Below are 14,234 nucleotides of genomic sequence, written 5' to 3'. Positions count from 1 at the left end.
ATTTTTGGATTATTGTTTTCTTGAATATTTTAGATATAAAAATGGTCTAAATTTAATCAATTGTTGACTTTGAATTTACCAAGTACACTGTTATGAGCAGTGATCTTGGTAAAATAAATATTGTAATTTGGCCACATCACATGGTAAGCAATTATCATCATATAATTTGCGTATCAGAGATTTCACTGAGTTGACGGTAAGGATCCTATCTCTGTTTAGCATAAACACGCTATATCCTTCAACTGCTTTTCTGAGTGCAATTGACTGAATTTTTTTCATTTTAAAATTGTTTGGTTTCAATATAACATAGACAATTTGACAACAATCTTGTCATGTTGTCTTAATACAACAATGGGTTACATTTACTGCAATATATGTCGCATTTTGTTGCCAAACAAGAACCTTCCAACACATCTGTCTGTGTTCCAGGTTTGTAACACTGGCTGGAATTCTCCTTAAAATGCCTGCAGCTTCAAAAACAGGATTCTTCAAATATTGATAGACTACTCCCCCTTTCTTCACAAAGATTCATTAAACCTTTACAGCATCTCCAACTGAATTTCATGTATTTCAGATTATGAGCAAATCTCTGCTTTTACATACTTGGCATCTCAGTATTAATGTTCGTCTGAGCCCTGTAGCCTGTATTGCAGAGACATTGAATGCATTGACTGTGTTCTTAAAAAATCCCTTGGATTCTAATAATGTCCCAGCAGATTTGAAAGCTGTAATTATAATGCCTCTATTCAAGAGAGCAGGAAGACATAATGGACCAAAATTACAAGCCAGTTAGCCTGAAATCATTCTTTCGGGGAAAAGAAAAACTAGAATCTATTTGCAAGTAAATAGCAGCGAGACATGGAGCACATCATAATATAATCTAGCAGAGGCCTCGTGTCTTTATGAAAGGAAAATCGTGTTTGACATATTTAGTAGAATTCTTTGAGAATTTAGTGATCAGATTAAATAATAGGGAGTCAGTAGGCATAAAAATTTGGACCTGGAAAGCATTTGATATGGTGGCATAAGGTAAGGAAGGATTCAAGCTGTGAGGGTAATATACTTAGTGTGGATAGAGGATTGGCAAACAAACAGGGTATGGGGATTAAGCTGAAACAGTGGAGCCACACAGATCAGTTCCTTGGCTCCTGCTCTTTGCAGTGTATGTTAATGACTAACTAGAAAGGACCAAATCCATTTTGGCCAATTTTACTAATAATATAAAGATGAGTAGGAAAGCAAGTTGTAAAGGGGACATAAAAGGACTGAAGTAGGTGAAACATTTGAGACATGAAACATAATATGGAGAAATTTGAGGTAATTAGAATAGGAAAGCAGAATGTTGCCTAAATGGAGCAGCAAGCTACTATGCAAAGATGATTGAATGCCCATGTACTGAAATTTAAAAAAGATTAGCTTGCCGGATACAGCAGGTAATTAGAAGTCAAATTGATTGTGAGCCTTTAGGCAAAAAGAATAAAGTGTAAAACTGGAGGAGCCTTGCTACATCTGAGAGTCCCAGACTTGAAATGTCTGTTTCTCTTTCCACTGCTGCTGTCTGAACTGCTTTATTTTCTGATATTATTTCAATTTTCCAGCATCTCTTTTTTTGTTGTTTGATTTTCATTGATGAGACCAAACCTGGAGTATTGCATACAATTTTAGTTTTCTTATTTAAGGATAGACTTGCCATGATTCCTGGAAATAAATGTGTGATGCTGAATGGGTTTGACAAGAACATTGAGGAGAGAGTGTTTCGCTACATCAGGGACTTTAGAATTAGGGGGGGAAAGGTTGAGATTGTGGGGTTGCCATTTAAAATTGAAATGAGGAGCAACATCTTCTCTGAGGGTAGCTAATTGTGGACAGCAGTGGAGGTCATAGAGCCATCCATGCTGGAAACAGGCCCTTCGGCCCAACTTGTCCATGCCAATCGAGATGCCCATCTTCCCTTGCCCCACCTGTCTGCGTTTGGGCTTCGACCCGCTAAACCTTTCCTATCCATGTACCTGTCGAGATGTCTTTTAAATGGAGGTTATACCTGTTTAAAGCCAGGTTAGACTTTTGGGCCATGGGGGAGTTACGGGCTATGGGGAACAGGTCAGATCTGCCATATTAGTGAAAGATGAAGCAGGTGTGAGAAGCTACGTGTTCTCCACCTACTGCTGCTTCTTATGTTCACGAGAACTATGTCAGGCCATTGTTTGTACAGTAATACTTTGCTGAGTGCTTCAAAGTTGCGGTGATGTCCTATTGGCATTATAGGACATTTATTTTTGTGTAGTGATGCTGCGACCTATTTTCAGCAGGGTGCTTGTTCCCTGCCTTTAAAGCTTCAATCACTAGAGTGTTGGGTTACAATAGGTGCTGAGACAAAATGGTAAAAAAACCTGTGCTGTGATATTGAACGTACTGTGACCCTAATTAAAAATGAGATTGGAAATGTTGTCCAATGTGTCCAGAATGATTTCACTTGTGTATACTCCTGCTGGTCACAGAGAGATACAACACAGCAACAGGTCCTTTAACATGGCAAATCTACGCCGACCATCAAGCAGCGATATTTATACTAACCCAACCCGACACCTTTTATTCTTCCCACATTCACATTAACAGCCCTCGCATTCTATTGCTCACCTGAACATTATAAGCAATTTGCAATGTCCAGATAACCTACTGGGGAGGATAGGAAACCAGAGCACCCTGATAAAACCCACGTGGTCTCAGAGAACATACAAACTCCACGCACAGCACCTGAGGTGGGGATTGAACCCAGGTCACTGGAGTTGTGATGTAGCAGCTATGATGGCTGTGCACTGTGTGTCACTTATGTTTTTCTTTAGTAGATAGATAGCCTTTTATTGTCATTCAGAAGTCTGAACAAAATTGCAGCAGTCATACATATAATACATATAATACCATACAATAAAAACAACAATAAACACATATTAACATCCACCACAGTGAGTCCACCCATCATCTCCTCACTGTGATGGAGGCAAAAGTCTTAGGTCGCAGTCTCTTCCCTCCTCTTCTCCCTCTGCGCTGGGGCGATCCCCCCCCCCCGGGCGATGTTAAGAACAGTCCCGCGGCTCAAACACCGCGGCCCGGGGTGGTTGAAGCTGCCGCCCACCAGTTCTGGCTGTTCTAGTCATTTGTCTTCTTCATTTTATATGCCAGGTTAACATGGAAACCTGGTGTTCATAATAAAAGATTGGCTGATAAATAGTATGTGGCAATTGACAGGGTTCCACACTACATCTCAAGTAACTTCGTGTCAATAAGGCTGGTGATTACATCTTGATTAGTGTGCTAAGAGAGTAGAGTCTGAAAAACATGTCAATGTGGGATTTGAATAGTGATTTTGGTTTGATTCCGTGCTGGATTTTTCCAATCAAAAACAGCAGTCAAGAGTGTTTTATCATCATATATCCCAAGTGAACAATGAAATTCTTTCTTGCAGCAGCACAGTTTTGTAAACACAATACTCAATAGATAATATAATAAACAAAGAAAAAAATCCATAAATAAAAAGCTCAAGGTATTGCAAAAATAAACCTAAGCTCAAAGTCCCCAGTGCAACCCAGGCAGTTTGGAGTTTGTAATATTCAATAGCCTGAGGATCATCTGATGTCAGCCTTGATGACTGAGCTGGCAACACCAATGGGTCTATGGGGGCCTGGGAAGGTTCTCCCTGTTGAAGTGTGCGTAGAACTCCAAGCAATCCCGAGCCGTTCCTCTACCTCCCTGACAAACTCTATGCAGTCCTCACCACTGTTCTCCTCTGCCACTGGCTATATGCAGGAAGGAGCACAGACGGGGTCAGATTTCCCAATGGGCGAGAGAGATAGGCATCTCTGATGGTGGAACAGCAGCGGTCGAGGATATTTGAGCCTCTGCTGCTGCAGACAACATGTTGGTTGTAGTTTGGGAGTGAATTGTTCAAGATGGCCTTGTTGAAGTCCCTAGCTATGGTAGGAAAGGCTTTGGGTTACGCCGACTGGTGTTTGTTGACCACGGGTTTGAAGTTCCTACAGTGCTCGGTAGGTGTCTGCCTGAGATGGGACGTTTTACTGCAGTCATGATGATGGAAGTGAGTTCCCTCTGGAGGTAGAAGGGAAGGCACTTCACCTCTAGGTGTTCAAAGTGTGGCGAACAGGAATTGGACAGGAACACCACATCTGACCAGGTGTCACCAACAATGGCTGTCTCGCCAACAGTCTGTCTGTCCTTTTCTTCTTTGCTGTTTTTTAGTATGTATTAAATATGTTTTTTGTTCTTTATGTGGGAGTGGGGGAGAGGGTTGGGGGAAACTTTTTCTAAACTCTTACCTCGACGGAGATGCGATTTCTTTCCGTATCATATTGTCATCCGCACTGCGGCCTAACATCGAGGAGTTGAAACCCTTTGCTGGAGGCCGACTTCGAGAGCTCCACTGCGGGTGCCTGCGGGACTTACCATCATGGAGCTCGCGACCCCTTTGCCAGGGATCAACCTCTGAGCTCTAGTGTGGGTGCCTGCACACTTTAACATCGCGGAGCTCGCGGTCTCTGGTTAGAGGCCGACATCGGGAACTCCAAGTCGCAGGAGCTTCGACCGCCCCAACGTGGGAGCTTCGATCGCCGGCTGTGGGTGGTTCGACCACCCCAACTGTGGGAGACAAATGAGGGAAGAAGATTAGACTTCATAGCCTTCCATCACAAAGAGGAATGTGGGGAATCTGTTGTTGTGGATGTTTATCTTAACTTTTATGTAGTTGCTTTTCTGTGGTATTGCTGTACGGTAATTCCCATATCACTGTACCTTAAATGGTACACGTGACAATAAAAGACCTTTGAAACCTTTGAAACAAAGAGTTTACCATGAGGCAGACCCACCCCATCTCCCTTTCCCCAAGGACTCCATCCCATAGGACTGCCCATAACCTCACATTTCCTGGTAGTCAAAAACATACAATTTCCCCCAAAGTCGTAATGTGAAATCTTTAGCCTGAACGCCTGATTGGCAGCTTGTAGGGTGATGAATATAAGCATGGATATTGGGCATTGTTACCAGCAAGCCAACTGGAACAGATGTTTGTCTGAATGCAGCCAAAGTGAAGTGACGGAGGGAGGAAGAGAGTTAATCTGCCAATCAGCAAGAAAATTATTGGCAGTTTATTAACAAAAAGTGTGTGTGCTAACGATGTGGAAGTTAATAATGATTTAAAGATACAAAATGGATTCCGCTGAAACTAAGACAGGCTTTTGCCGTCTTCTATTAAATTGCAAAGCCAGCAATAAAGCACTAACCTTTGCTTTCAGTACATTAACAAAGCTAGCAGACTGTGCCCCTTTCCAATAACACAAGTGAGATAACAAGCACCATGTAAACATTGAGAGAGAATTCAGACTATAGGATTATAATGTGCATCATAAGAGAAAAAAAACAAAATGCTTGTTCTGCAGAAATATAACCTCATAGAACCATATATGGCTAACCCTTCCTCTGTCAGAAGAACCTGTCAATCTTCTGATGCTGTCAATCTTAAGTATCTGTCAGTCTTAAGAAGCAAGAGGCTGTACTAAACTTTATAGATAACAATAGCTGAATCGTCGAAAAGTGGGGTATATATACATGTACTGAAATCACCGTCCCTTTGTGTGGGACGTCTCTGTATAGTCTGTTATCAGCATACTGTAAAGAGTTTTTACCACAGCCGCCTGGCGTAATAATGATTGTACTGCTCAATCACTGATTTTATTTGCGTTTTTGTCTGTTTAAGAATAATTGAACCACAACAACGAGAGATGACCCGGGGTTCATAACCTTTGATATCACTTGAAGGACAGATGGAAAATACACTTGCTTTTTCTATGGCTGATTTCTGTGTTGTTTCCAAATAATGAGATTAATGTAGTGTAGTTGAGAGCACAGTTTGGGGGAATTTGAGTAAAGTAGGACTTTCGTAAGCCAAGTCTTGCAAAACGTGGGGACCCACAATGTTTTATTCAAGAGTAAGAACACTGGCAAAGTGAAATGATGTTCAGAACCCGTAGCACCCTCACTCACTCCCCCCACCCCCCCACCCCCAAATCCCGAACCATGTAATCTAACAGGAGGTAAGAAAAACAGTGCCAAAAACAAATTTATCTCCTCAACTGCTCCCTGCGCAATACCCCCTTCCCAATTTCGCTACCCACCCCAGTGAGGCCAACTACTCCAGAGAATCAAACCAGTCCAGGAGGAAACCTTGATGCTGACTAACATTACTGTAGGGCACATTTCCTTTGAGGTGTTTCCCATCTAAAGTCACTTGCTGTTGAGCTCTTGGTTGGATGATTTCAGCAAATCAACATAAAGGCACCTTGATGAGATATTGGGTGTCGCTGTTTCTTTGGTTATGCACTCATACTTGTTACACGCATCATAGATGATGCAATTGATTGTGATCCTGAAATCTGACAAAAATGAAATTTAACTTGTGTGCAATCATGTCTGCAATTTATTTTCCATTGTTGATGGATTCAAAGAAGTGTATCAGTACATTTTGTGTGGCGCGGCTCCTGGTGTGAAGGCTTCCTTGAAAAGAATATTGATTGGGAACCAGGGAGCAAGCTTCAGTGCATTTATTTCTGAAAGCATTTGACTTAAACCATGACTTATTGTCATTTTTGGAAACTGGGGAGTTGCACAAGTTGGGAGACATGTCGTTCTCATTCTCATAAATGGAATAGAGTGCTACTTTTAGAGAATCTTTTGTTCTGCATTCAGAGTATCATTCAGAGACCTTTCACATTGATTTATTGTAATGCTTAATCTGAATTCCACCTGGATACCAGTTGTTTGATATTTATGCGTATAACAAAATGAATCCTCCTAAGAATCTTGGTATTGATACTTTAAAAATCATTTGTATATTCTATTTTGTTTGTAGCTCAATAAGCAATTTTAAAGGATTATCATTGTTTTTTTATTTTAGGGAAAATCTTATCCTTTCAAGGGCCCATTTCCACCCATGTGGAATCCATTTGCCTACATGGATTACAACAATCTTTGGAGAACCCTGGATGATATGGGAAAAGAGGTAAAGAGTAATATTTAGGATTTTTAAATAATGGATTTCATAGATGTTATAGATTTGTTCTGAGAATTATTTCTATGATGAAACCTTTCAAATATAATAAGTAGTGGTTGTGGGTTGAGCAGGTATGGTTGGAATTTTACTTTTGAATCCAAAGTTTGGTGTAATTATTTTGAAGAGAAGTGATGTGTATCTCCATCACATCAGCTGCCTGACAGCTCTATTTCAAGTCAGATATTTATTGTCATATGCGCAGGTATGTTGAATTATGTAAAATGAAAAATCTTGCTTGAAGCAGCATTGCAGCCACAGTGACTCAGGCAACACAGAAGAATATAAATTACACATAAATAAGCGAGTTCAGTATTCCGACTGTGCATGCCCAGGTCATAGGTCACTCAACATAAACATTGTTGGTGGCTGAGCAGCTGAACCTTCGTTTCATCTGTATTTTCCAGCTTTGATTCTTCTAGGTAAGAAAATACTGCTTTCAAACTATGAATTAGATGTATTTATTGTTCCTTTGTTAAAAGCCAAGATTATTTTGTTGTTTTTATTGCTTTAGATCTGTGAAGTGGCGGCGCCTACTGGCAGCAGCTCGACTGCAGTCCGTCTGACTTTTTTTAATTTTTGTCCCGTTAGATGTATGTTTTTAGTTCTAATTTTTATTTTTTTGCTGTGTATATGTGGGGGGGGGGGGGGGGGGGGGACGACGGTGCCCAGTGGTCGGGTCCCCGTAAGGGAAGAGATTAAACGTTTAATCTCTTCCCTGTTCGGGGACCCGACTTTTTCCCTGTCGGGTCTCCTGTGTCGTTGGGCCGCGGAGCAGGCAGCAGCCTCCAACCGGAACCAACCTGAGGGCTCCGGTCGCGGAGCCTGCGGACTCGCCATTGCGGAGCTGGACGACTTCCGTGCGTTTTTCGGAATACCAAACTCACTTATTATCCAAGACAGCGAAAATAAGAAGACTATGCAAAAAAGAAGACATGCGTGTAAAACCAATTTAGAAAACAAGTCCATGGTAGTGCAAGAGGTGATCCGTAGTATTCCGTTACTGAGGTGAGATTAGGGATGTGAATGTCTGTTCAAGAACGTGATAGTTATAGGAAAGCAGCTATTTCTAATTCTGATTATGTAGGACATAAAAAGAGGAGCTTTGATCATTAATGAATTTGGGGACTTCTCCAGGTAGACCAACAATTAATGTCCCTGATTAATTGCCTTGAGAAGGTGAAATGTAGCCACATTCTTGAACCACTATTGTCTTTCTAGGTGATGTTAAGTAGGATGTTGTTAAGTAGGGAGTTTGATTTTGATGATGAAGGAAGATGAAGAAACTGTTACGTTTCCAGATCAGGGTGTTTTGAAGTTTTTATACTTTCATGACTTTAGAGAGGTATGGAATGTGAAGACAGAGAAAATAATACAGGTGTAAGGAGGGTATGTGGGGGGAGGGGGTGGTGGAAAAATGGGTGAGCACATACGTGGAGCCCAGGAAAGAGAGGGGGAAATAAGGGAGGGGGTTGATTTAGGAGAGACAGGAAGAGATTCATGAGTGGATAAACCAGCCAAGAATTGGGGAAAGATTAGGAGCTGATTATATTTTAATGGATAAGTTTATTTTTCTGAAGTGTCATTTGTCACATGATGTGAGGTCAAGAAGCAAATCGTGTTAGTCATTTAAGATAAAAACAATTCTAATTGCAAAGAATTTAATTACAATGAAAGCATGCAGTCTGTGAACATCAGCTACTTTAGGCTGAAGTGTTATGTTTGAAGCAGATGGATACATGAGGCCAGAACAAATCCATTAAATCTACCAAGGGCGGCATGGTGGCGCAGCGGTAGAATTGCTGCCTTACAGTGCTTGTCAACACCAGAGACTCTGGTTCGTTCCTGACTACGAGTGCTGTCTGTAGGAGTTTGTACGTTCTCCCTGTGACCGCATGGGTTTTCTCCGAGATCTTGGGTTTCCCCCCACACTCCAAAGTTGTACAGGTTTGCAGGTTAATTGGCTTGGTATAAGTGTAAATTGGCCCTCGTGTATGTAGGATAGTGTTAATGTGCGGGGATCGCTGATCGATGCGGACCGTAAGGCCCGTTTCCACGCTGTATCTCTAAACTAAACTAAAAGAGGGTTCCAACAAGTATAGTACTTGAAACAAGTCGATTTGGGGACAGAGAGAATTGGGAGGGGTGGGGGTGAGAAACATCCAAAACGTGGTTTCACTGAAGCAAAAGAAGCTTGTAACAGAATGCCAGACGATTAGTGTGAGTCATGGTGTGGTCAATCTATCAGAGAGCAAGCCAAGCTGATAATTAATAACATAGACTGTAAAAAAACAAATCAGGACTAATAATTAAAATTAAAATATTAAAGTGACATGGGTAAGATAACTCAGGAAGTTCTCCAATTCTGTTTAAAATCAAAGAGAAAATGTGTATAATGGTCTGGAGTGAAAAAGTAATCACAGACAGAAGGAAGAGAACTTGCGGTCAACAGGACACAATAGGGAAGAGACCATTCCAAAGTCGCTCTGAGGGCTAGCCCCGGCGTTATGAAGGAACAGACAGTAAATGTCATGTTGAAGCATTTTCCTGTTGTACTGGATGTAGATTTTTTAATACATCTGTTGCAATTAAATTAGGAACATACAATTGGTAAACTGACAGAAATTACAGGAGTGCACATGAAAGGAAAGACCAGAGTTTTGGATGTACAGTAGATCCAAGGCTGGTAAGAGCTGAATTGATATGGTTAAACAAGTTTGAAGAGGTAAGAATAAAAACTGGACAATTCAGAAAGTGAATGGTGTAGATGAGAATGAAGTTGGCACATGGTTTAAAGGTTGGCGGGGCACAAAGAGTGAGGAGATGGAGGGAAATTGATCTTTATATATGAAAGTATGGGAAGGGAACAGGAGCATTTCTAAAAAATAGATGAAAAAGTACAGAAGAAAATGCCATCTGGACAGTGCACGCAGACGTGAAGAAAGACAGCATAACTGTTTATTTGAAACCAGAATCTATGCTTTAGTTTTAGTCGAGAAGGATTTCAATTTAGTCCCCATATTATCAAAATGATAAATGTATTATGAAATATTAGTACTTTTCCAATCACCTTGTGTCAAGGTGCAAGTGCAAGTTTGGTGCAAGTTAGATTGCAATTAGAGAGTAATAATGTTGGAGTAATGTGCAATACATCTTGTCTTCCAGATACCTGTTGAAGCGCCATGGAAAGCACCCCATGCTGAAGAATGGGACAAAATAACAATGCAACAGTTGATTGATAAGCTTTGCTGGACCAAGTTTGTCACTTTTAAATTACCCTCTGCTTGAAGCAAGTTAGATTGACAAATTAATGCCAAAGAGAACTACAGTGCCCGACAATACCACAGGGCCCAATCCCATCATCGTGCTAAACCAGCTCGCACTGTATCTTCGCTTCTCACAGAGCCCTAGCTCTCCTTAAGGCTTCTAATGCGTAGACTTTGTGTTTAATTGGCTGATCATGACCAAATCAGTTTAAAGAATGGCTGAAAACTCTTCCTTTTAAAAGTTTATATTAAAAGAAAATACTGATTCCTGACAGTATTGTAACCACAATTGGTCTTGTTTAAAAAAACAAAACATGTGTTCTGCAGTGATGGGAACATAGGGAATGTGCACATTTATTGAAGTGCCATCTTTGTCATTGTTGTAGCAATGCAGGGTGGGGAGGTGGGTGGTGGCAGAAAGGTTCAAGTCAAAGAAGTTTCCTATTCAGGAGGATACATTGAGATGGAAGATATCCTAGGGGGGGGGGGGGGGGGGGATTAAGCTAGGAGAAATTCAGCAAACATTTACCATCTTGCTCCCTGGGATAGGGGTCCATCATATGAACAGAGATTGAGTAAGCAATACAAAATAATTAACAAACAACTCAACAGAGGAGTTACGAGGAAGATGTCCAAATGACATTAACATGAAGTAACATGTAAAATTCATCTGCAGTGAGATTTTCTTCCTCCTAGTGGTCTGGAATATTCAAAGAATGATAAGATTTTGCCAAACATATTTTGCTTGAAACTAAGCAATTCATACCTTTAGCAATGTTTATCTTTATTATGATTCATGATCTGTAACTTCAAACACAACCTTGCATGTGCAGGCCCGTACAAAGCTTTCCAAAAAGGGGGGTGGCATGACAGGATTACAAAAAATGTAATTTAGAATAGTGTGCGCGCTGCGCACATCATTAGCGCAAAGCGTGAAGCCCCTCGATGCCAGGGTCCAGGGCCCACTTAAGGGCCCTGGAAGCTCTAGGGTTTTAGATGCTCTCTGATGCATTCTGAGCCTTATTTTGGAGCATTTGTGCACCAAATTTATGACTAATATTTCAGAAATGAACAGGAATCTGAGAGGTACCTTTATCACACAAAGGGTGCTGGGTGTATGGAACGAGATGCCAGAGGAGGTAATTAAGGCTGGGACTATCCTAATGATTAAGAGACATTTGGACACGTACATGGATAGGACAGATTTAGATGGATATATGGGCCTAACGCGTGTGAGTGGGACTAGTTTAGATGGGACATGTTGGTCGGTGTGGGCAAGTTGGGCTGAAGGGCCTGTTTCCACACTGTATCATTCTATGACTAAAAAGTTAAGAAGAAAAATGAATGTAGATAAGTAGAGCAGATTTGAAAGAGTAGTGAAATGTAAAGGCAGAGAGAGGTTTATGGGTGGGAAGGAACATAGGAAAGGAGGGGGGAGAGTGGGCTTGGGCAGATGGGTGAAAGGAAAATAGACACAAAGTGCTGAAGTAACTCAGTGGGTCAGGCAGTATCTGCGGAGAATATGAATAGGCGATGTTTCACAGAGTGCTGGAGTAACTCAGCGGGTCAGGCAGCATCTCTGGAGAACATGGATTGATGACATGTCACAGAGTGCAGGAGTAACTCAGTGAGTCAGGCAGCATCTCTGGAGATTATATTTCGGGTCAAGACCCGTTCTTCAGTAATATTCATGATGTGGCATGCATAGACATCCCTGAATGTTACCCAAACCATCGTGAGCTACTTTGTTACGGTGCTTGCCCTCTCCTATAATGTCTCTGCTGCCTTGGGTGATACAGGACAGGACACGAGTTTTGAGACATGGTGTGAAGCTGTTGCAGTCTGTCCCAGCCTGGTAAAAACCTGGATGGAGTGGATGTGGAGAGGATGTTTCCACCAGTGGGAGAGTCTAGGACCAGTGGGGGTCAGTGGGGGTGGCCTTGAGCCCAGCGGGGGGTGGCTTGGGCCCAGCGGGGGTGGCGTTGAGCCCAGCGGGGTGGTGGCGTGGGCCCAGCGGGGGTGGTGTGGGCCCGGGGTGGGCCCAGCGGGTGTGGCATGGGCCCAGCGGGGGGGGCGTGGGCCCAGCGGGGGGGGCTGGCGGGGCCCAGCAGGGGTGGCTTGGGCACAGCGGGGGTGGTGTGGGCCCAGCGCGGGGGTGGCATGGGCACAGCGGGGGTGGCTTGGGCACAGCAGGGGTGGCGTGGGCCCAGCGGGGGTGGCTTGGGCCCAGCGGGGGTGGCGTGGGCCCAGCGGGGGTGGCTTGGGCCCAGCGGGGGTGGCTTGGGCCCAGCCGGGGTGGCTTGGAGGGAAGATGGCCTTGGGCCCTGGTGGCGGGGGGAGGCGAGGGGAGCGGGCCCCACCGCAGCAGCGTCTGGTGATCAGATTCAGCCACTCCCGCCCGGCGACGGGAGGACGGGCAGACACCGCACCCCCAAACCCCCCCACCCCCGGCCCGGAAAAAATGGGCACTCCCTTATCCCGCCGGCCAGATTTTCTTTCCGTTTTTTTTTTTTTCCTCGGAAAGTCATATTAAAGGAGAGAAGACTTTTGTCTACTTGAGTAGGCATTTTTCTCCAGATTAGTCGCATTCAAAGACAGCGCCATGTCTTCACAGAGAGCTCTCTGCCAACCTCATGTTCATGCAGGTGTGTCTCGCTGTAACCGAGGAGTGTCACAATGGCCTTGTGCACAAAGACCATGCCTCTTGGTGCCACTGGTTCTCTAGTTTCCTCTGGTAATCACCTCTTTTTACCCCGCCCCCTCCTTTGTTTTCTTCAGCATCCATTCATTTCATAGCAATGCACCAAGGTGCTGGCCAAGATTTAACCTGCAGGGCTAAATCTTGATAGTGGAGAGAACTTGCAACAGATCAATAGAGGATATAAACAGTATTCGTTTCAGCAGTGAGTTTACACAGGCAAACTCAACATCACTGTTAAGTGAACCTTAGAATTTAATTTCCTGATCTTTCACGAGCAGCTTCATGATGACCAGAATAGTATAATGGCATTAATAAGCAGTTTTGAAATTTCTATCCTATAATCCAAACAAGTTAGGAGTTACTAAGCAAACTTTGTCAATCAGAATCTCAATTCTGTGGATTATGCCCTTCTTCACCAATTTGAATATTTTGTGGTGTGACCTTTGAACATTGATCTGTTTCTTTTCATAGAGTCACACAGCACAGAAACAGGCCCTTCAGTCCAACTCGTCCATGCCAACAAGATGCCCCATCTAAGCTAGTCCTATTTGCCTGCATTTGGACCATATCCCTCTAAACCTTTCCTATCCATATACCTGTCCAAGTGTCTTTTAAATGTTATTGTACATGCATTCGGCAACTTGAAGGCCCAGGAACAAAGACGATTACAAAAAGTGGTGGACACTGCCCCGTTTATAACGGATGTTGACCTCCCCACCATCGAAGGGAATAGGATGGGCTGCCTCAAACAGGCAGCCAGCATCATTAAGGATCCACAACACTCTAGCCATGCTCTCATTTTGCTCTTGCCATTGCGGAAGAAGGTTTCAATGTTTCAATGGTCTTTTATTGTCACATGTACCAATTAAGGTACAGTGATAGTCAAATTACCATACAGCCAAACTAAACAAAAAAGCAACAAGTCACACAACTACATAACAGTTAACATAAACATCCACCACAGCAGATTCCCCACATTCCTCACTGTGATGGAAGGCAAATATTCTCCCGCAGTCGGGGCAGTCAAACCATCCGTCAGGGCGGTCGAAGCTCTCGCAGCCGGCGGTCGAAGCTCCCGCGTCGGGACGATCGAAGAAGCTCCCTTGTCGGGGCGGTCGAAGCTCCTATGGCTTGGAGTTCCCGAAGTCGGTCT

General features: G+C 43.1%; 1 protein-coding gene across 1 annotated transcript in view; it reads left to right on the top strand.

Annotated features, from left to right (window-relative positions):
- mao (monoamine oxidase) overlaps positions 1–14,234 on the top strand; it is a 112,990-nt gene that overhangs the window by 56,023 nt on the left and 42,733 nt on the right. Inside the window, exons 4-5 of the mRNA XM_055644638.1 lie at positions 6,962–7,066; positions 10,280–10,371. Of these exons, the coding sequence (XP_055500613.1) occupies positions 6,962–7,066; positions 10,280–10,371 (197 nt within the window). The remainder of the gene's footprint in view (positions 1–6,961; positions 7,067–10,279; positions 10,372–14,234) is intronic.

Source organism: Leucoraja erinacea, chromosome 13 (genome assembly GCF_028641065.1).
Source record: "Leucoraja erinacea ecotype New England chromosome 13, Leri_hhj_1, whole genome shotgun sequence".
NCBI classification, from domain to species: Eukaryota; Metazoa; Chordata; class Chondrichthyes; order Rajiformes; family Rajidae; genus Leucoraja; species Leucoraja erinaceus.
The sequence above is the reverse complement of the archived record's forward strand: the minus strand, read 5'-3'. Positions and strand labels throughout refer to the sequence as shown.